The sequence below is a fragment of the Aulonocara sp. 'chitande type north' Nkhata Bay genome, linkage group LG3, assembly GCF_057382095.1.
Source record: "Aulonocara sp. 'chitande type north' Nkhata Bay isolate Kocher_YH1m ecotype deep benthic linkage group LG3, A_spYH_male_GT1.1, whole genome shotgun sequence".
Taxonomy (NCBI): domain Eukaryota; kingdom Metazoa; phylum Chordata; class Actinopteri; order Cichliformes; family Cichlidae; genus Aulonocara; species Aulonocara sp. 'chitande type north' Nkhata Bay.
Genome location: NC_141346.1, coordinates 11,725,148 through 11,745,681, shown reverse-complemented (window position 1 = coordinate 11,745,681; position 20,534 = coordinate 11,725,148). Strand labels below are relative to the sequence as shown.

General features: G+C 41.7%; 3 protein-coding genes across 7 annotated transcripts in view; 2 read left to right on the top strand and 1 right to left on the bottom strand.

The window, feature by feature from the left end:
* The window catches only part of LOC147333966 (butyrophilin subfamily 2 member A2-like), a 148,683-nt gene that overhangs the window by 106,784 nt on the left and 21,365 nt on the right, over nucleotides 1-20,534 (top strand). The window contains exons 2-3 of one of the 2 annotated variants that reach the window (XM_086286463.1): nucleotides 412-747; nucleotides 974-1,571. In XM_086286463.1, coding sequence (XP_086142589.1) covers nucleotides 412-747; nucleotides 974-1,146 — 509 coding nt within the window. In that variant the 3' untranslated portion in view covers nucleotides 1,147-1,571. Of the gene's footprint in view, nucleotides 1-411; nucleotides 748-973; nucleotides 1,572-20,534 lie in introns of those variants that run through there. The other variant, XM_086286460.1, reaches the window with a different exon arrangement.
* LOC147333969 (matrix remodeling-associated protein 8-like) lies at nucleotides 6,010-14,135 on the bottom strand. Its single transcript, XM_086286647.1, has 4 exons — nucleotides 13,955-14,135; nucleotides 13,123-13,452; nucleotides 9,228-9,560; nucleotides 6,010-7,484 (listed from the first exon to the last, which is right to left on the bottom strand). The coding sequence occupies exons 1-4, from the start codon at nucleotides 14,133-14,135 to the stop codon at nucleotides 7,453-7,455; spliced, it is 876 nt and encodes a 291-aa protein (XP_086142773.1). The 3' UTR covers nucleotides 6,010-7,452.
* Nucleotides 17,203-20,278, top strand: LOC147333968 (complement C1q-like protein 2). Of its 4 annotated transcripts, none has more exons than XM_086286711.1 (4): nucleotides 17,203-17,407; nucleotides 19,246-19,317; nucleotides 19,660-19,791; nucleotides 19,889-20,278. In XM_086286711.1, the coding sequence occupies exons 1-4, from the start codon at nucleotides 17,203-17,205 to the stop codon at nucleotides 20,170-20,172; spliced, it is 693 nt and encodes a 230-aa protein (XP_086142837.1). In that variant the 3' UTR covers nucleotides 20,173-20,278. The 4 variants fall into 4 exon arrangements, with proteins under 4 accessions (XP_086142837.1, XP_086142836.1, XP_086142838.1 ...); XM_086286710.1 differs by lacking the exon at nucleotides 19,246-19,317 and adding an exon at nucleotides 17,654-17,746; XM_086286712.1 differs by lacking the exon at nucleotides 19,246-19,317 and adding an exon at nucleotides 17,689-17,746 and having other exon boundaries at nucleotides 17,203-17,412.

The following is a 20,534-nucleotide window of genomic DNA, read 5'->3' as shown; positions in this document are numbered from 1 at the left end:
GTCTCCAAACGTCTCAGCCTGAGCTTCCCTCTGATGAACTCGTTCATAATCTCGTCCATTCTGCTCTCAATGAAAATCTGAACATGTTCAGCTCGGCCTCCTGTCTTTGTGTCAGAGTCTCCAAAGCAAACATGACAGCAGCTCACTGCCATCTTCAAACCTTCCCTTTCACTCTTGCTGCTGTCCTTCTGTCACAAATCAGCCCTGATGAAGATGCTCGGGATCAGGTGAGGAGGAGGAGAAGACTCGCTGTGGTGACGCCTGAAGGGACACAAGAAGAAACACAATCAAAGATCATCATCTAATAACAGAAGACAATCTTTTATTGTGTGTTTCTGATTGGCTGCTGTAGAAGTGAACAGTTGTACTTTGACCTTTAACCTCTCTGCTCTGTGTTGTTTCCTCTTTCAGACCAGAAAACCATCACAGCTGAGTCTGGACAGGACGTCACTCTGACATGTCGAGCTCCAAACAACAACATCCTTATTTTAGAGTGGAGCAGAGCTGACCTGGGAGATGAATATGTGTTTGTTTACCGGGACGGTCACTTTGTTCCAGATGACCAGCATCCATCTTTTAAGAACCGGGTGGATCTGCAGGACAGACAGATGAAGGATGGAGACGTGTCTTTGATTCTGAAGGATGTGAACACTGCTGATAGTGGAACATATGAGTGTCGTGTCTTCATGGAAGAAACACGCTCATGGAAGTTCATCAGCAGCATCCACCTTCATGTTGTTCCTCCAGGTGAGTGAGTAGAGTTGAGTGTGTGTGTGATCAGAGGTGAAGCTGCTTCCTGGTTGTTGATGTTTGTTTCTAAAGATGTTGCTGATGAGACTTTGTAGAAAGCAGCTGGTCTGAGTGATGTGATCAGAGTGCAGTAGATAATGTCTGACAGCAGTTTGAAGAGGAAATGGATTCTGTTCTGTTCTTCACTCATCACCTACACCTCACACCTGTTTCTCACCTGCAGGTCTGACAGGAGGACAAGAGAAGGATGAAGACAAAGAGAAGGAGGATGGATCTGTTGCACTGATTGTTGGTCTGTCAGTTCCTGCTCTGCTTCTTGTTGCTGTTGTTGGTTTTTTGATCTACAGAAAACATAAACAACAGCAGAGAGTGGAAACAAACCAGCCTCCTGTTTAAGTGCAGCAGGTTTAAAATGTCTCAGAGGTTTTTCCAGCTTTGAGTCTGCTGCTGCTGTTCAGAGTTCTGGGTGTTGTCAGTGTTTAAAATCCTGCAGAAACAGATGAACTGAGCACAGACAGCAGGCCCACAGCACTGTAGGTTTATTTCAGTTTTATCTTTAATGGCTGCTTCTGTTTTTGCTGACAGCTCATCTCAGTGGACGAGTTTCATCTTTAAAAACAGTCTTTACATTTCATAGTAACTGGAACATCCAGAGGGCTGTGACTACAAATCAACTTCAACACAGTCAGGCTTTCTTTGTGTTAGCTGGCTCAACTAAACCTGAAACTGCAGTCAGAGACAGCAGGTATCACCGTGGTGATTATCACCTTTCTCTGCTTCAGGCTCTGAGCACGCTCAGATGAAAAGGAGCGTTTCATGTACCATGTGACTTTTCTTCTACACAAAATGGTCCTTGTGAGCGCCACCCAGTCCAATCAGAGACGTTACTCACTGATAACTTCACTAATGTCTCCACTACATGAATACAGGTACATTGTAACAGTGTGATGTGCAGTTTAGCTTCACTCAGTGGCTTCAGCAAGTTACAGTTTAACAAGCTGCACATATGAAACATTTCCTCCAGCAGAGAATCGACATCACAGTGAAAACGTGGCTCTAACAGCTGATTTAAAAACAAAACTCTGAACATGAAATGCTCCTGACCAGGTGATCTTTCACCATCAGTTACCATGGTGATTTAGCCTCTTTCTGACACAGAAAGCTCTGACTTTGAGTGTGACACAGCTCACTGAGACATTTTGTTGTGCACGCCTACTTTTAACTCTTCAAACAAATGAAATCAACACTTGAACATTTTTCACTTTGATGGTTTTGTTTCCACTGACTGTAGTTACATCATTTTGAGCTCAGATTACATATTTATGAAGTTTTTCACACCTGAATCTTTCAATCATCAAGATCTGGTTTCAGTTTTCTCTTTATCTTTGTGAGCTGTGTGTGTTGTTTACCCTCAGTATCCATGAACAGTGTTACAGACCTGGGATCAGTGTTTTTGTTTATAAGATCAAATATGACCTCATTATGTGAGTGTGAGCTGTGGACCACAAAACCTCAACAACACTAATCCTCGATCAGCTGTTTCACTAAAATTACATCCAAGTATGAACTCATCCCATCGTTCATGCATCAATTTGTAGCTGACAGATGGTTATGCACATCCCTGGTTGCCTAGGTAACCCTCTAACCTTAGATAACGCTATTGTTGTCACTCAGCAGTATGATTTAATGTAGTTGTTTCAATAGATCTCAAAGATAAGAAAAGTTCACCTCGGTACTCGCTGACTTCACATCAGTGATCAGTTATTGCGTTTAAAAAGTGTAGCTACTCGTCTTTGACCTTGTATGTATGTGTGTTTATGCTCTGATTGTATTTTCCTGCTGCTCACACAGCATTAGAAAAGCCTGAAAACTCAGTGTTCACAGAGTCTGTAAGCACCAAATGTTTGTATGAAGGACAGAGAACAAACAACAAAGGTCAGTGTGAGAGTGTCTCTGTATTTGAACAATAAACTCTTACTTTGGTTTAAATTATTTATTCTTTCATTTGTGTTGTTGGCAGAGAAGCTACATCATGTGAACTTCATCATATTGTCACATGTCATCACAGATTCAAAAGATGTAATATTTGTGTGTTTGTTATTAACAATCGTGCCCCCAGACGCCAAAACAGTGCCAGCAAACTGAAACTGAAAAAACTGTAAGCAAAAAAGAAAGAAAAAAGATGTAAGTGTGAAAACTTTTTTCTTGTCTTAATGTCAATATTTATTTTTCAGTTTCATTTTAAGGTGGCATCGTTTTAACCCCAACAAAACAAAACAAAAATGACAGAAAGTCCATTGAAATCTGAAAAATATTCATTTTCTGTGCATGAACAAAAACTTTACTTTTTACAAGACAGGAAAACTAACAGTAGCTTTAAATTTTTTATAGTGTATCCTCATCCTCAGTATTGGAAACACGTCAAACTACATTTCCTATAAAATCAAATCAAATCATAATGATCATGGAAATTTCTTGATCTAAATTCTCTTCTAGATTGAAAAACAAGAAGAGCTGCTGTTTGTGTTTGTGCAAGTGCAAGAAATACATATAGCACGCTCTCCATCCTTCTGCTAATGTTTAATGTACTGAAATTAATTCTAATTAATGAAATTAATGTCTAACTAAATTCAAAGAACTGAAGATAAACAGGCCACAGAAAGCACTTTGTCACCTCTGCTGTGATGCTAACTGTCGTGGTGCCTCAGACCTCGTCGTGTGATCTGACATTTACTGATTGATTTTGTCTGTTTTCAGGCTCTAACTTTACAGGAAGAAACTGTAAAATAATCAAATTATTCATCATTGTGAAAACTTCATCATGAAGCATTTGTGATGAGCTACATTCCTCTGAACCTTCAGTTTGGTTATTTATTTATTTATTTTCCATCCTTGTTCTTAATGCTTTCACCATCACAACTAGGGATGGGTACCGGTGTCCGGTGCCATGATGGCACCGGTTCTGACATAAACGGTAGTAACCAGACCAAAAAGCAGCGCACATTTCGGTGCTTTATTTCGGTGCTTTTTTTCCCTGAGCTGTGATACACTCCTAGCCAATCATTTTACGTTTCCGAGGATAGTAGGCGGGGCCAGGTACGTACGTTCTGTTAGAGCAGAGCTACAGATTAAAAATGTCCAAGGCGAAGCGGTCAAAAGTCTGGCTGTACTTCACAGCAAAATATGCAAACTCAGCAGCAACAAGTGCTTTAAGCTGATACTGTGCAAAGGAGGTAACACATCAAATCCGATGAAACACCTGGCGACGCATAGCGTTTTTTTTTTTTTTAAAGCCGAGAAATGCACCGTATTTGATGGCAGCAGCAGCCGTTCTTCTCTGCGTGAGTAGCTTAATGTTGTTCGTGTGTAATTTACGCTGAGTAGGCTAACCACGTTATTACATTAATGCATGTAAGGTGAACTAGCAAACATCATCATAGCTACATGCGGCTGTCTTCTTGTTTGATGGCAGATGTTCCCTTCACCCTGGCCAAAAAGGCTAAAATGACCAAAGAAAAAGAGGGAAACAGCTGAACATGAGAGGTTTTTGGACAAAGTTTGTATTTTTTCCACTGGTTAAGCACTGCTTCCAGCCAAGAGTGATACCATATATGCCCCATAGCTGCAGAAAAGGCTAACATTGTTATCTTTTTACATAAAACCAGCTGAACATGAGAGGTTTTTGGACAAAGTTTGTATTTTTTCCATTGTTTAAGCACTGCTTCCAGCCAAGAGTGATACCATATATGCCCCATAGCTGCAGAAAAGGCTAACATTGTTATCTTTTTACATAAAACCAGCTGAACATGAGAAGTTTTTGGACCAATTTTGTCTTCTCCATTCTTTAAGCACCGGTTTGAGCACCGTTTGAGCACCGGCACGTTTCAAAAGTACCGATTTGGCACCGGTATCGGATAAAACCTAAACGATACCCATCCCTAATCACAACACTATGAACTGTGGGTAATCCCTCAGGTCCACAGAGATGAGGACTCGTGAAAATGTGCATAAGGACTCAAAGTGTGTGCAGAGAGCCGTCATGCACTTGATAACATGACAACAGGACGGCCCTGAGCCCTCAGAGGCCGACACTAAGCTGTGACTGTTTATCTGCACGTCTCAAACACGCCTCCATTTGTCTGCAGGCTGAGTGATCTGACTGAGCTCAGCCTCCATTTTCTACAGGGAGACGCTCAGAGAGGCTTTCAGTTTCATTTCACAGGAACAGCTTTGCTTCTGTTTTACATGCAGGTGCTGCACAGAACACATCCTGTTCAGTCTGTTTGTGTGACTGACTGCAGCTCAGACTAAAGGCTGGATCAGCTGTTCAACAGCTCAGCAGTTTGTAGTTTGTTTTCATTTTGCCCTGCCTCTGTCAGTGCGCCCCAGGGCCGCTGTGGCTACAATGTATGTCTGCCTTGCCATCACCAGTGTGTGACTGGGTGGATGACTGAATATAGTGTAAAGCGCTTTGGGGTCCATAGGGACTAGTAAAGCGCTATAGAAATTCAGACCATTTACCATTTATGTAAACACCAAACAAAGTCCTGCACACAGTGAGTTTAGTGCACTGGGTGTGTTATCTGTTAGTAATCGTGTTGAACATTATAAAAGTGTCACAAAAGGTTGATTCTGTTTATCTGGACGCATTCAATTGGAGAAATGCTTTGTCACTCTTCCAAGTGATTTCTTCAGTTCCATTCGATTCCTTCTTGTGGGACATGCATGGAACAATTCACCCAGGAGGCATCCTCGTCAGATGCCCAAACCACCTCAACTGGTTTCTTTCGATGTGAAGGAGCAGCAGCTCTACCCTGAGCCCCTCCAATAGCCAAACTGCTCACCCTATCTCTAAGGCATAGACCAACCACTCTTTGGAGGAAGCCCATTTCTGCCACTTCTATCCACAATCTCAATCGCTATCCGAAAGAATAATGATCATTGATCAATGACCATTTAATCAGTGGCCATGTGTACCATTAACAGAGAGAGTTGTGGAATAGCTGCAATCACAGCATTGTAAAATCAACAAATCAGTTTATTTCTAAGCTCAGTTGATCTGACTGAGTGATCTGAGTGAGCTCAGCCTTCACTTTCTACAGGGAGATGTTGTTTTCAGGCACAGAAGTAAAGACATGTTTACCCACAGCATTCAGTTACAGAGGAAGACGTTGCTCTAAGGCACTTCAGAAACAGAGGTTTGTCTGTTATTGGAGGGACAAAAACAATGAGAAGAGAATTCAACAGGTACATGTAAATCTTTATTAACACTTACACACTTACATAGTGCTCATATTTCATTCAATCACAGAAGGAATTCACTGATTGTCATTGTCTTTAAAAAACAAACTCTTATAAGGCACACATGAACTGAGAAAAACCCCACAAACACCAAGAGGACGTTTCAAGAAGGCCACAGAGAGAAGAGTACAGAAGTGGAGCAGTTCAGTGATGTAGGTGGAGGCGTCACACCATCAGGCCATGAAAATATGAACCATGATTTGAACCTGAAACAGTGCAGAAGCTCTAACAGTGGAGAGATGTTTGGAGTTAAAGCTTTGGTCAGACCAGAGATCAGAGCATCAGTTCATCACACTGTCCTCACTGCTGTAATATTAATGCCACACTGTTGTTCTTTCATGTGCTGATGTGATGTACTCATGTTTACATGTTAGTGTTACTGACCATTAAGTTCTGTAGGAACCACACATTCACACACAGCATACACGGATAAATAAAAAACACCCGTTGATGTCTTTGGACTGTGGGAGGAAGTCAGAGACCCAGAATCCACTTCAGGAGATACATGTATGACCTTTGTTCCTCATGCGCTCCATGTGTTACTTTACTAATTCACAGGAGGAGTCTGTTTCTGTGGGCAACAGGATGACTGTGACCTCCGACACTGCTGTCTCATTACAAATCCACACAAACATGACGTCTATATTTATACATTATGAGTGGCAATTTTCCCTAAAATCACAATGTTTCTAACTTGAGCCAAACTGGTGGATCTGAAAATCCATCTAAACAAATGAGTCAAACTTCACCCAAAAAAGCATCAGTGTACAAAAGTTTGCATCATCTATACAACAGTATAAAATGTGACAATATGTTTCATATTTTTGAGTCTCATGGGTCTGTTTATGAAAAGTAATCAGGTCTCAACCCAGCAAAGTTGTTCAGGATGTTTTGCTGGTGTCAAAGGTCAAAGCAGTTTAAATCTGAGCTGAACAGTGTGTCATGTTAAAGAAAAGTTGAAGAGGTTGTCAAACTTCTCAGTGCAGGATCAGAGAGAGACGTTAACAGTTTGTACAATCTGTTAAACTGGGTAAGATTGGTTTACAAACTAAAAACAATGTCAGCCAAAGAGATGATTTTTATACAAAGTGTTTTCCAGTGGACTGTACTTAAAGAAGAAAAAGTCACATGAAGTTAATAAACAATCACACCAACATAAAATAGTTAATTTGTCTAACCTGAAGCTCCAACACTCACTGACTCTGAGATCAGAAATTCATGTGTGTTTGTAACACAGTTTGACTTTGTGTCAGTAAATCTCATGAACAAGATGAATAAACTGTAGTTCAGAGTCACTGACAGCACAGACACACACTGTTGGTCCGAGTCTGAACATGATGATCATCAGAGTCGACTGCTGGATGTTCAGGAGAGTTTCTGTCTGTCCTCAGATCGTCCGACTCACAGTTCATCTCTGTGTCCTCCTGGCTGACCTGCAGGTGAGAAACAGCTGTGAGGTGTCCTCTTCTAGTTCAGGAGATTAGATGAAAAAATCATTCATAACATTTATAAAGTGAGAAAATGTTAATGTTGATTTTTCTGCTTTTTATTTAAAAACATGATCTGACCAAAACTGCAGTCTGGAATCTTGCTTTCACCATAAAAAAATCATATTTTTTTTCAAATACACAGGTCTAACAGCTGCTTCGGGGTCAGAGGTCATGTTGGGTTGATCCAGCTGTTCTTTATAATTTGACCTGTTTGGCTGCAGACTGTGAGAGCTCATTAAAACATGTCTGAGACTTTTGGAAGGTCAAATCCTCGAGTCTCTGAAAACGTGTTTGTTTATTATGAGGCTGAAACATCTGAACCTGTGATTCAGTGACAACAGCTCTGTCACACCAAACACTGTGTACACAGTTTACTACTTTTATATACGAAGCACTTCAAACAGTGCAATATATCAATACCATGCAATATATAATACTATATACCAAACATCATACTTACAGTTTGATATAATTGTTCAAAACAACCAAACATCTAAAAATAAAACTGACTTTTTAGGTTTCTACACTGAATAAATATCCAAAAACATTTTGACTGGTTAAAATCACGTTTGCAGAAGATTTGGTGGTTTCCTGGTGTAGAGTTACTAGAGTTAGAATAGAGTTAATATTCCTTCTTTAATAATCCTTTGTTGTGCTCACTGCTTGTTTTATTCCTGTGTTTGATGATCAGAGTCTCTGTAAGTCATGAGTGTCAATGAACGATCAAATGAGAAACTCCAGGAAGTGCTGAGTGGACTGTGCCATGGGGGAAATATGATGTTGTTTATGTTTAATATTTATGCTGTTTAGCTTACATTTGAGTTATTCTGGATTTGATTAATTGACCTGTTAACATACACCAGGTCACCAGTGCATTACTTAAAGCTTTAGCAACATGCTAATTAAACATATGTTCAAGAAATAAAAAATATTAACTTCATCTGATCCAACATTCAGATTATTTTAAATGTGCGAGTCTGTAATCTCAGTGACTAACAGAGAACCTGAGTGTAAATGTGACCAGATGAAGTGTGAGGTTGTGAGAAAGTCTCTGACTGCATTCATAGATGTGTCCTTTCAGCTGCTCGCTCTGATCCAACCTTTGGTCTCTAAGAAGAGGCTTCAGGGAGACGTTTGCTACGTTGGACTGTAGGACCATCAGAAATGTGTGCAGTAACAAAACAGGCAGCACTGAAAGCAGCTCTAAGTGTTTGTGTTGTTCAATGATTTGTGCACAACAACAACAATGGGACCTCTCTCATCCATCAGTCACCATGTGGACATTTTTCTGACACACTTTGAAGCTGATGGACGTTTTGTGTCTGCACTAAGTACGTTTTCACCAGCTATGGCACCGGCAGGATTCACTTTCACAGACTCACAACCACCAGCTTCACCCCTCCCCTCCCCCTCCAGCTGTAGGCTTTAACATTGAGTTTCCCCACACATGTTTACAGACGAGTTAGAGAGCAAGAGAAGAAGAGACGGATTCATAAATGTCTTTGTTTCTGCTCTAACCAAACAATGCTGCTCTACAACTCTAGACTACCAGCCACAAAGACAACAGCTGGAGAAACATCTGTCTACCTCTGACATCCACCAGCTCATCCATACAACAAACACACATCAACAACCAGGAAGCAGCTTCACCTCTGATCACACACACACTCAACTCTACTCACTCACCTGGAGGAACAACAACCAGTTTGATGAAGCTGTGTTTGAATGAGCGTGCTTCTACCATGAGGAAATGACACTCGTATGTTCCAGCATCATTAATTGTCACATCCTTCAGAATCAAAGACACGTCTCCATCCTTCATCTCTTTGTCCTGCAGATCCACCCGGTTCTTAAAAGATGGATGCTGGTCATCTAGAATAATATCACAACCAACTCGGAAAAGAACATTTCCTGACTTCAGGTCAGCTCTCTCCCACTCTAGAGTGAAGATGTTGTTGTTTGGAGCTCGACATGGCAGAATTACATCCTGTCCAGACTCAGCTGTGATGGTTTTCTGATCTGAAAGAGGAAACAACACAGAGCAGAGAGGTTAAAGGTCAAAGTGCAATTATGATCAGAATGATTGACTTTAAATATTTTGTTTATTTCCTTTGACATTTGAGTTTTATTTATTTTTTTCATTTTATTTTCAGTTACAGCAGCATGTTAATAGCAAAACTTTGAACATACAGTAGTTTGCTGTTCAGTTTTTACAATACCCCAAAAGATAACAGAAAGAAAACAAACAAACAAACTAAAGAAACCCCTACAAAACAAAAAACAAACAAACAACAACAACAAAAATAAAATGGATGGATGGTATCTGGTCATGACAATGTGGTCATTTTAAATGTTTCCATGTACATTAGAAAAGGCTGCCATGCCTCAAGAAATTTGGTGGTTGAACCTACCAGTGTATATCTCATCTTTTCTAAATGCAAAAACTTCATGAGCTCTGCAAGCCTCTGTTCATGTGTGGGAGGAGCTTCCTGCTTCCATCTTAAAAGTATAAGGCGCCTTGCAATGAGTGAAGCAAAGAATTTGAATAGTATTTTGGCAAAGTGATGTTTTGAGGTATCACCCCAAAGATTAGAGCAGAGGGATCATAATTAACGTTATATATCTCTGAAAAGGTGTTAAATATACCCATATGGAAAAGAAATAGAAAAAACTTATAAGACTTGCATAAGATGTGGCCTACTTCATACAGTCAATCATATAAGGCTTATATGATTTACTCATGAAAGTGGCCACTTTCTCATTACTTTCTTATATTGTTTTAGTAAATATCCAAAACATACAAGTTTCATTTATATGATTTTCAAGGGATCTTAATCTGTTTTCACTCTTGTATGCTTTTCATACAAGTTTCACACAAGACAGATACAAACTTTATAAGATTTATATGCATCTTTTCCATATGGGTAGACACCCAATAGCTATGAAGATTGGGGCCAAAAACTATGAAGGAGTGAATATGTCTGTGAAGGTTCTCAGTCATCCAGGTCATCGTAGTCAAAGGAGGTTGAAAAGAAAAGCGTCTGGACTTCTTTAAGTTACTTGAAGACGTTTCACCTCTCATCCGAGAAGCTTCTTCAGTTCTAAGGTCAAATGGTGGAGAGTCCCAGATATAAACCTAGTGGGAGTAACCCCCCACAGAGGGACAAAAGGACCCCCTGGTGATCCTCTAATCGCCTGAGACAAGGTGTGAAAGACCAGACACCAGCGAGGGAGGATAAGAAAGACAGACGCAACAACATTGTCATCCCGTATGTAGCCGGTGTATCAGAAAAACTCAGGAGAGTTTTCTCCAAGCATGACATCCCGGTGCATTTCAGACCCAGCAACACGCTCAGACAAAAACTGGTTCACCCGAAAGATAAAACGCCAAAACACAGACTTAACAATGTGGTGTATGCTGTACAGTGCAGCGAGGAATGCCCAGACCTCTACATTAGAGAGACCAAACAGCCACTTCACAAGCGCATGGCACAACACAGAAGAGCCACCTCCACAGGACAAGACTCAGCAGTCCATCTGCATCTTAAGGATAAAGGACACTCTTTCGAGGATGCCAATGTTCACATTTTGGACAGAGAGGACAGATGGTTTGAAAGAGGAGTGAAAGAAGCCATCTATGTCCACTGTGAGCGACCATCTTTGAACAGAGGCGGGGGTTTACGACACCAACTCTCTGCCATCTATAATCCAGTTTTGAGATCCCTTCCCAGACGCCTTAACACCCACTCACATCCTGGGCCATCTGATCTCAGGAATTCGCATGATAAGGTGGGGCCAGGTTTCACAATGAACTCACCCGAAACTCTGGCTGATTGGGACCCACACCCAGTTTCACACCTTGGCTCAGGCGATTAGAGGATCATCAGGGGGTCCTTTTGTCCCTCTGTGGGGGGTCACTCCCACTAGGTTTATATCTGGGACTCTCCACCATTTGACCTTAGAACTGAAGAAGCTTCTCGGATGAGAGGTGAAACGTCTTCAAGTAACTTAAAGAAGTCCAGACGCTTTTCTTTGCAAGCTCCTTTGACGATGAAGGAGTGAACCTGTTTCTGCTTTACATCTGTTACACAGGGGGTCAGCCCATGTCTGGCACATATAGAAGAAGAGTGTACCCTATGGAGAAAACATAGAGTCCATCTGTTAAAGTCATCCCAAGGTCTTTCTCCCACTGAGCTTTAAGGATGTAGAGAGAAGGAGATTGAAGATCTAATAATATAGCATACATTTCTTTAATCGCCCCTCTCTTATGAGTGTTTATATTAATAATTTTATCCAAAGAAGTTTCCTCAGGTACTTCTGGAAATGAAGGAAATCGACTCTTTACAAAGTGGTGAACTTGTAAATAGCGGAAAAAATGTTTGCGAGGAACATTAAACTGCTTCAGGAGCTGCGTGAATGAGAAAAATTCCATCTGCAAAAAGGTCTTTGATATTTCTAAGTCCATTACTTTCCCATATTTTAAAGGCAGAATCCATCATGGAGGGAGGGAACATATGATTTGAGCTGATAGGTGCTTTAATTGACATTAAGTGTAACCCAAACCTTACATTGCACCCAGATTCTGAGCGAGTCATACAACAAAGGGTTACATTTATAGGTGTACAGTTCTAATGGGAGAGCTGAACTCAACAAAGCTGATAGGCACATTTTGCCACAATTGGATGAGTCAATTTGGAGCCAAGCTGGAGTCTCTGTGGTAAAATTACTGATCCAGCATATTTTGAATATTTGCTGCCCAATAATAAGACTGAAAAATTGGCAAGGCTAATCCACCCATTGGCCTAGTTCTCTGCATGAAATCTTTACGAATTCATGGACTTTTGCCGTTCCAAATAAATGCAGGGATATACTTATTCAGTGTTATAAAGGCTCTGACATATGCAGCAGGAGATCGTCAGCATATAAGGATATTTTGTGCTCCTGGTCACCTCTGAAGATGCCCTTAATGCAACTGTCAGCTCGCAGTTTAATCGCCAATGGTTCAATTGATAACGCAAAAGAAGAGGGGATAAGGGACATCCTTGTCTCGTACCACGGAGAAGTGGGAAATAAGAAGAGAATAACAAATTTGTTCTAACACGTGCCATAGGTGAGGAGTCAAGTAACTGAATCCATGAAATGAAATTAGGGCCAAATCCAAATTTATTTAGAGTATAAAACAGATAATCCCACTCCACCCGTTCGAATGCTTTCTCAGCATCGAGTAATAAGGCAATTTAAGGGGCTGTAGTTGACTGTGATTCACTTTCACAGACTTACCACCAGCTCCACCCCTCCCCTCCCCCTCCAGCTGTAGGCTTTAACATTGAGCTTCTCCACACATGTTTACAGACGAGTTAGAGAGCAAGAGAAGAAGAGATGGATTCATAAATGTCTTTGTTTCTGCTCTAACCAAACAATGCTGCTCTACAACTCTAGACTACCAGCCACAAAGACAACAGCTGGAGAAACATCTGTCTACCTCTGACATCCACCAGCTCATCCATACAACAAACACACATCAACAACCAGGAAGCAGCTTCACCTCTGATCACACACACACTCAACTCTACTCACTCACCTGTAACAATCAGGTTGAGGCTGCTGATTAACTTCCATGAGCGAGTTTCTTCCATGAAGAAACGACACTCGTATGCTCCAGCGTCATGAACTGTCACATCCTTCAGAATCAAAGACACGTCTCCATCCTTCATCTGTCTGTCCTGCAGATCCACCCGGTTCTTAAAAGATGGATGCTGGTGTGTTGAATCAGAGAGACCATCCTGGTACAAAAGCACATAATCTGGCTTCAGGTCAGATCTCTCCCACTTTATTACTCTAATGTTGTTGTTTGGAGCTCGACATGTCAGAGTGACGTCCTGTCCAGACTCAGCTGAGATGGTTTTCTGGTCTGAAAGAGAAAACAACACTTTGACATTTGAGTTTTTAGTCATGTTGGATTTAATGAACCTCTGAACATCCAGCAGGTCACCAGTGACCCACTGAGGGGGAATTTTAGCCTCATGCTAAACATGCAAAGTGTCAGAAACTACAAGATGTTAGCTTCCACAGAACAACAACATGTGCTGATAATAAGTGAACATAATGTGTGAGAGAAAGCAGCCTCTCATTATAAGACACTGTGAGTCTCTGCATGCTGCCTTTATGGAGCTACAGCTGTTTGTATACACTGAACAAGAAGCTTTGTAGCTGCATACTGACTCCTGACACTACAACACATCACACTGACACACACATTACACTTCTTTGTCTCTGTCGAGCTGGATTACAGATGTTACGTGTCCACCCAGCCTCGTGTCTCCTTCACACACAGACAAACTGAATCCAGATGAAAATAATCCTCCTGTACTTCTTGTTATCTCAGAGAGAACCTCAGTTTAGTTCAATCTCACCTGCAGAGACGAAGACAAGGACAAACAGCAAAGTGCAGCAGAGCAGCGCAGTGCCAGCAGCCATCTCTGTGTCAGTATTTGTGCTGATCCGACTCTTAGTTTGTAATAAAGCTGAAAGTCTGCTTTGAAGAACAGATCTGACTTTCAGCAGCTCACTCTTACCCTGTAGTTTGTGGTTCATTTAAGAACCTTGGAAACCTTGGCTGTTAAGTTGAATCAACAGGTATTATCAGGCTGACGTCAGCATGATGTCATAAACACATGATAAAACATCAGAGTTTTAGTACAGCCTCTTGTTCTCTCCTGTAGTCTGAGTGTAGCCATTATAACAGTGAGACGGCACTGCCACCATGAGGTCAAACTGGAGCGTTGCAGGTAATAATTCTCATCCTGAACACTGTTGGAACATCAGACCTCCTCACGCTTTGAACTCATTGTTATTCTAAATATTTCTAGTTTCACTTTGACCCAAACCCTAACCCTGAAATGGGCTGTACAGCTTTTATACTTTGACAATGACAAAATATTATTATCTTCTCCCAAATCCAACGTGGCAGTCTGCTGCGAATCCTCCCCGTCCACATCCGACCTCACCTGGTATCTGCTCCTCCTGGAATCAGAAACACATGGACACAAAAACACATCCTGTATAGCCTTGATTATCTAATGCTATCCTTCATCGTATTCTAAGGCCCAGTTCAGGACATCATGTTTGGACTTCCTGACCCAGAGACTTATAGAAAACAATTATCAGTGTATGTGTAAAAATCCTCTGCACTCTGCGTGTACCTGCAATATTTCAGATCCAGACAATAACGCTGAATGAATCTGTTAACTCTGAAAACACAGAGTCAACTCATTTATGAGCACATTTGCATTATGTATATATTCATTTAATAAAACAGCTTTATTTAATTTTTTTTAGAAACAATTTATAATTTTGCCTTTCACACCTATTTTACGTGTGTACAAAAGAACGTTCAGCTGTTATCAGGTTCCTTTCCTGTCTCGGTTGTGGAGTGTATGTAGAGGACCCACGAACAGACATAGGCAGAGAGATGGAACTTGAAACCAAAAGCGAGCCTTTATTTGGCTGGTGACAGGAGAACTAAGAAACCTATGAACAACTATGACATACTGTGATAACTATGAGGGCACTATGACACACATTATGACTCTATGACTATGAGGACATGGGAACACAGACAAAGCAACAATGAACAAAGGGAGACAGAAGACTTACATACACATATGAGGTGATCGGGGAAGTGGCGCGGTTCATCCTTCAAGCTCGGGTCCTCTACCAGAGGCCTGGGAGCTTGAGGGTCCTGCGCAGTATCTTAGCTGTTCCCAGGACTGCGCTCTTCTGGACAGAGATCTCCGATGTTATTCCCGGGATCTGCTGGAGCCACTCGCCTAGCTTGGGAGTCACCGCACCTAGTGCTCCGATTACCACGGGGACCACCGTTACCTTCACCCTCCACATCCTCTCGAGCTCTTCTCTGAGCCCTTGGTATTTCTCCAGCTTCTCGTGTTCCTTCTTCCTGATATTGCTGTCATTCGGAACCGCTATGGCCGTCTTCTTCTGTTTGTCTACCACCACTATGTCCGGTTGGTTAGTCACCACCATTTTGTCCGTCTGTATCTGGAAGTCCCACAGGATCTTAGCTCGGTCATTCTCCACCACCCTTGGGGGCATCTCCCATTTTGACCTCGGGACTTCCAGGTTATACTCAGCAAAGATGTTCCTGTACACTATGCCGGCCACTTGGTTATGGTGTTCCATGTATGCCTTGATCAGATTACATCATATTGCCAGTCAGTATGCCAGTCAGATTAGATGGACAGGGTTTGTGAACAGCAGTTTTCAGATCTTGCCACAGATTCTCGATTGGATTTAGATCTGGACTTCGACTGAGCCAGTCTAACACATGGATATGTTTTGTTTTACACCTTTCCATTGTTGCGCTGGATTTATGTTTAGGGTCGTTGTCCTGCTGGAAGGTGAACCTCCGCCCCAGTCTCAAGTCTTTTGCAGACTCCAAGAGGTTTTCTTCCTAGGTTGCCCTGTATTTGGCTCCATCCATCTTCCCATCAACTCTGGCCAGCTTCCCTGTCCCTGCTGAAGAGAAGCACCCCCAGAGCATGATGCTGCCACCACCATATTTGACAGTGGGGATGGTGTGTTCAGAGTGATGTGCAGGGTTAGTTTTCTGCCACACATAGCGTTTTGCATTTTGGTCTCATCTGACCAGAGCAGCTTCTTCCACATGTTTGCTGTGTCCCCTACATGTTTGCTGTGTCCCCCACATGTTTGCTGTGTCCCCTACATGTTTGCTGTGTCCCCCACATGTTTGCTGTGTCCCCCACATGGCTTGTGGCAAACTGCAAACTGGACTTCTTATGGTTTTCTGTTAACAATGGCTTTCTTCTTGCCACTCTTCCATAAAGGCCAACTTTGTGCAGTGCACGACTAATAGTTGTCCCATGGAGAGATTCCCCCACCTGAGCTGTAGATCTCTGCAGCTCGTCCAGAGTCACCATGGGCCTCTTGGCTGCATTTCTGATCAGCGCTCTCCTTGTTCGGCCTGTGAGTTTAGGTGGACGGCCTTGTCTTGGTAGGTTTACAGTTGTGCCATACTCCTTCCATTTCTGAATGATGGCTTGAACAGTGCTCAGTGGGATGTTCAAGGCTTGGGAAATCTTTTTGTAGCCTAAGCCTACTTTAAATTTCTCATTAACTTTATCCCTGACCTGTCTGGTGTGTCCTTTGGACTTCATGGTGTTGTTGCTCCCAATATTCTCTTGCCGTCACAGAGCAGCTGTATTTGTACTGACATTAGATTACACACAGGTGCAGGTCGTTTAGAGTATTTTTGCTCTGAGTTATTAGAGGAGTTCCATAATCAAAGGCAATTACTTCCTCAGTGCCAAAAACTTCCAGATATGTTCTTTCACAGCTGCTTAAACATCTGTATCTGAGCACACATTTTGATATTTGTCCTCTAAGCTCTGGTCAGTTGGTGGAAACACACATGCTCATGTTTTACTATCAGTTGACAATCATTGATACTCACTTGTTCTTCTCCTTGTACTGCATCTGAAGTCATAAAGATTACATTAGTCACTGATTCACTAGAATAAGGTTGAATCTAATGCTACAGTGACCTCCCCTCTGTACTGTGTAATATAAAAGTCAGTCAGGTTTGCAGATGACACACAGATACTGTTGAGTTTTCACTGACAGAATGGAGATCACGCTGAAGTTCTCGCTGTTGCTTCTGGTCTGCTCTGTTTCCACAAATCAGACAGAGGCAGACAATGAAATTCTTGACCAGCAGATTTCAAACCAACAACCCTGTCCACAGGAAATCCATGCTGTGCTCAGAGAGCTGACTGCCTCAGTGGCTGAACAGAAAGTGGAAATCAGGACCTTAAAACAAGAGAATAAAGGTAGAGTATGATGTCAGGTAGTGAGAAAAATGACAGCATGAGGAAACCTTCATATGAGCCCCTGTTGCGTTACAGAGATATCAATGTCACTTCATGAATCTATCACTAACGTTTCTCATTAATCTTTTTATTTTTATTATTTATTCATTATTTATTCAATAATCTAGCCTACGAAAAATGAAAAGGGATTCAAATGATGCAGATAAATAAAATTCATATTGAGTTATTTATGTTCTTTTCTGTCAGACCATGTCGCAAAACTGAAAGACCTGGAAATGCAGAACGTTGAACTTCAGAGACAGAGGTCTGAAATTGACAAGCTTAAACAGCAACAACAAGGTACTGTATGTACACATGTTTCATTGTATAACAGAATATTAGTGATTCATTATTATTTGTTAGAGTTCATTTATTCCAATGTGTGAGATTAATAATTATAGGTTAAAGTATATGAAATCATCAAAATTTGTGCTTTTTATGGGTTCAGTGGGGGAAATGTAATATGTACTAATATGTGCAAAGTATAATTTATCTAAGGGTAGTTTCAACCCAACCATACATCTTCCACTTATCCAAGGCTGGGTCGCAGGGGCGGCAGCTTAAGCACAGAAGCCTAGACATTCCCCTCCCCGGCCCCCACCTGCAGCTCATCCGGGGGAACACCAAGGCATTCCCAGGCTTGAGAAAGCTCTTTTCCACTGTTTTTATCCAGAATCTGATTCTTTTGGTTATTACCCAAAGCTCGTGACCATAGGTGAAGGTGGGGACAAACTGATAGGACAGCCCATTCTCACTCCCGAGGCGTAACATGTCGACGTTTTGTCACGTCCCGCGGCGTTCCTGAGGAACGCGAAAGGAGACCTTCGGCGTTCTTATGGTACGCGGTGGGTCATGTCTGGAATCCAGTGCAATGACGCTCCCGCGGTAACAGACGTTCCAGCCCTGTATTCCAGCCGTAAACCTAACCTTATCCCTAGCCCTGACCATAACCTTATTCCTGACCTCATCCAGGACTATAATGATGTTAAATAACGTGTTTCTAAGCGATTTGAAGAAAAAGAGCGAAAACGTGTAGATGGAGTCCAGACGGTTCTCATATTTCCTCTTTTTTCCGAGGTCGTCATTTAGGAACGTTGTGGGTAGCCGAAAACGTAATATGTTGACGATTTGTCACCTAGCGTGAAATGTTACGCTTTGGGAGTGAGAACGTGTTGCAACGTGTTGGATAGGAAAGAGCTTTACTTTTTCACTCAGCTGTCTCTTCACCATGATGGACCGATACAGAGTCCACATCACTGCAGCCACAGCACCAATCTGTCTGTTGATCTCCCACTCTCCTCACTCTTAAACAAGATCCTGAGATAGTTAAACTCCTCCACTTTGTGCAGGAACACGTCCCTGACACGGAGTGGGCGCTCTACCCTTTTCCACTGAGGACCATGGCTGCATACTGCTCCAGTGGGAGCTGGATGCCAGGACCTGTTGAAGGTCAACATTTTAGACGCATGTCAACCAAGACAGCTCAACAACATTCAGACCCTTCAGGAACTCAGGACGAACCTCATGCACCCCAGGGGCCTTGCCACCAAGGAGCTGTGTAACTGCCTCAGTGACCCCGCCCCCGGTGATAGACGAGCCATCCTCCTTGTCCACAGACTCATCTCCCTCAATGGAAGACATGTCAGTGGGATTAAGGAGGTCCTCGAACGATTTCTTCCACCACCCGACGATATCCTCAGTAGCACTCTGTAGTTAGAACAATAATTAAAACTCCTAACACACACACAGGGTATTTATACATTTTTAGAGAATGTTATTTTTTAAACTTTCTTTTTCAGACAATGCAGCAAAGTTGGAGGAAGTGGATAAGCAGAGGACTGCAATTGAAAATCTTGATCAACAGCTACTAGGTAATGTGATGAAGTCAGCATGGCTCTGATTATTTTCATCTTAAAATATCTGTGTATTTTTTTGTGTATTAAGGCTGCAATCCAGTTACCAAGAAGACTGCTACACACTGTGTGGCAAAACATATCTACAACCTTTTCTTTAAATGTATTTATTTCAGCACTCCTCCTCCAAATTGTCTGTGGACAGCTACCACACTGCAGCTGTTCTTAGTTGGTTTTGGCTTCTGTAAGAATGAAATCTATCAAATGCTTTCACTAAAACTTTTTCATTTCGTCTTTTGGGGGAGGGGGGGGGACACCGCAGCAAAAATGTTAAATTCATGACATTTCTCTCTTTCTTAGTCAAACAGGTGGCTTTTTCAGCTTCTTTACTGGCTGAAGGTGGTGGAATTACTGGCCCATTTAACACACACACTACGCTTGTCTTTAAACATCTTGTCACAAACATTGGAAATGCCTACAACCCACACACAGGTAATAAGACTGAATGTCACTTCTCAGCTATGTTGATGTCAGACTGATGTTCACGATGTTCGAACATCTGATTTTCCACTTAACAAATGTCCCACAGGTATTTTCACTGCACCAGTGAGAGGAGCCTACCACTTTGAGTGGTACGTATGTGGACCTGGAGATCCTGTTTATGGTGTAGCTGTTGTGTTGTTTAAGAATGGAGAACGCATTTTTTCAGCGTGGGAGCGTCAGGCCTCACATTTCGGAACAGCTTCTAATGGAGCCTCACTGCGTCTAGAGACTGGAGATCAGGTGTTTTTATGTCTCTGGGTTAGTTTTAAAATATATGACAATCATTTTCACCATTCCACCTTCAGTGGTCATCTTCTTTTCACCATGTAAAAAGGGAAACGCTTCCTTAAGTTGTCTTCTATTATCCACCAGCTTCTGATGTTTTAAAATGTGCATTAATTCAATAGGTGGCAATCTAGTTATCTTAAATATCTAAAACCTCATAAATCATTTCTACTTCTAAAAGCAGTTAATAATATTTTTATGTAACGATTTGCAAATATGATAGTAAAATAATGATAAATTTGATTTTAAAAAATCAAAGTGACTGATTATTTATTTGTTGTGTGTGTGTTGGAGAGCTGTATTAAAGACTAACACATAACATGTGTAGTTATTATTTTATTGTATTTGCATCAATTGTCAACATCAGGATATTAAAACCTATGAAAGTTGGTTACACACATGTTCCA

Coding starts and splice junctions, on each gene's coding strand:
- LOC147333968 (XM_086286710.1), top strand. CDS start 17,203: ATGGAGATCACGCTGAAGTTCTCGCTGTTGCTTCTGGTCTGCTCTGTT. Junction 17,747..19,659: donor GCTTAAACAGCAACAACAAG/GTACTGTATGTA, acceptor TCTCTTTCTTAG/TCAAACAGGTGGCTTTTTCA. Junction 19,792..19,888: donor TGCCTACAACCCACACACAG/GTAATAAGACTG, acceptor AATGTCCCACAG/GTATTTTCACTGCACCAGTG.
- LOC147333969 (XM_086286647.1), bottom strand. CDS start 14,135: ATGAACCACAAACTACAGGGTAAGAGTGAGCTGCTGAAAGTCAGATCT. Junction 9,561..13,122: donor CCTCAACCTGATTGTTACAG/GTGAGTGAGTAG, acceptor TTCCTCTTTCAG/ATCAGAAAACCATCACAGCT. Junction 7,485..9,227: donor ACTGGTTGTTGTTCCTCCAG/GTGAGTGAGTAG, acceptor TCTCACCTGCAG/GTCAGCCAGGAGGACACAGA.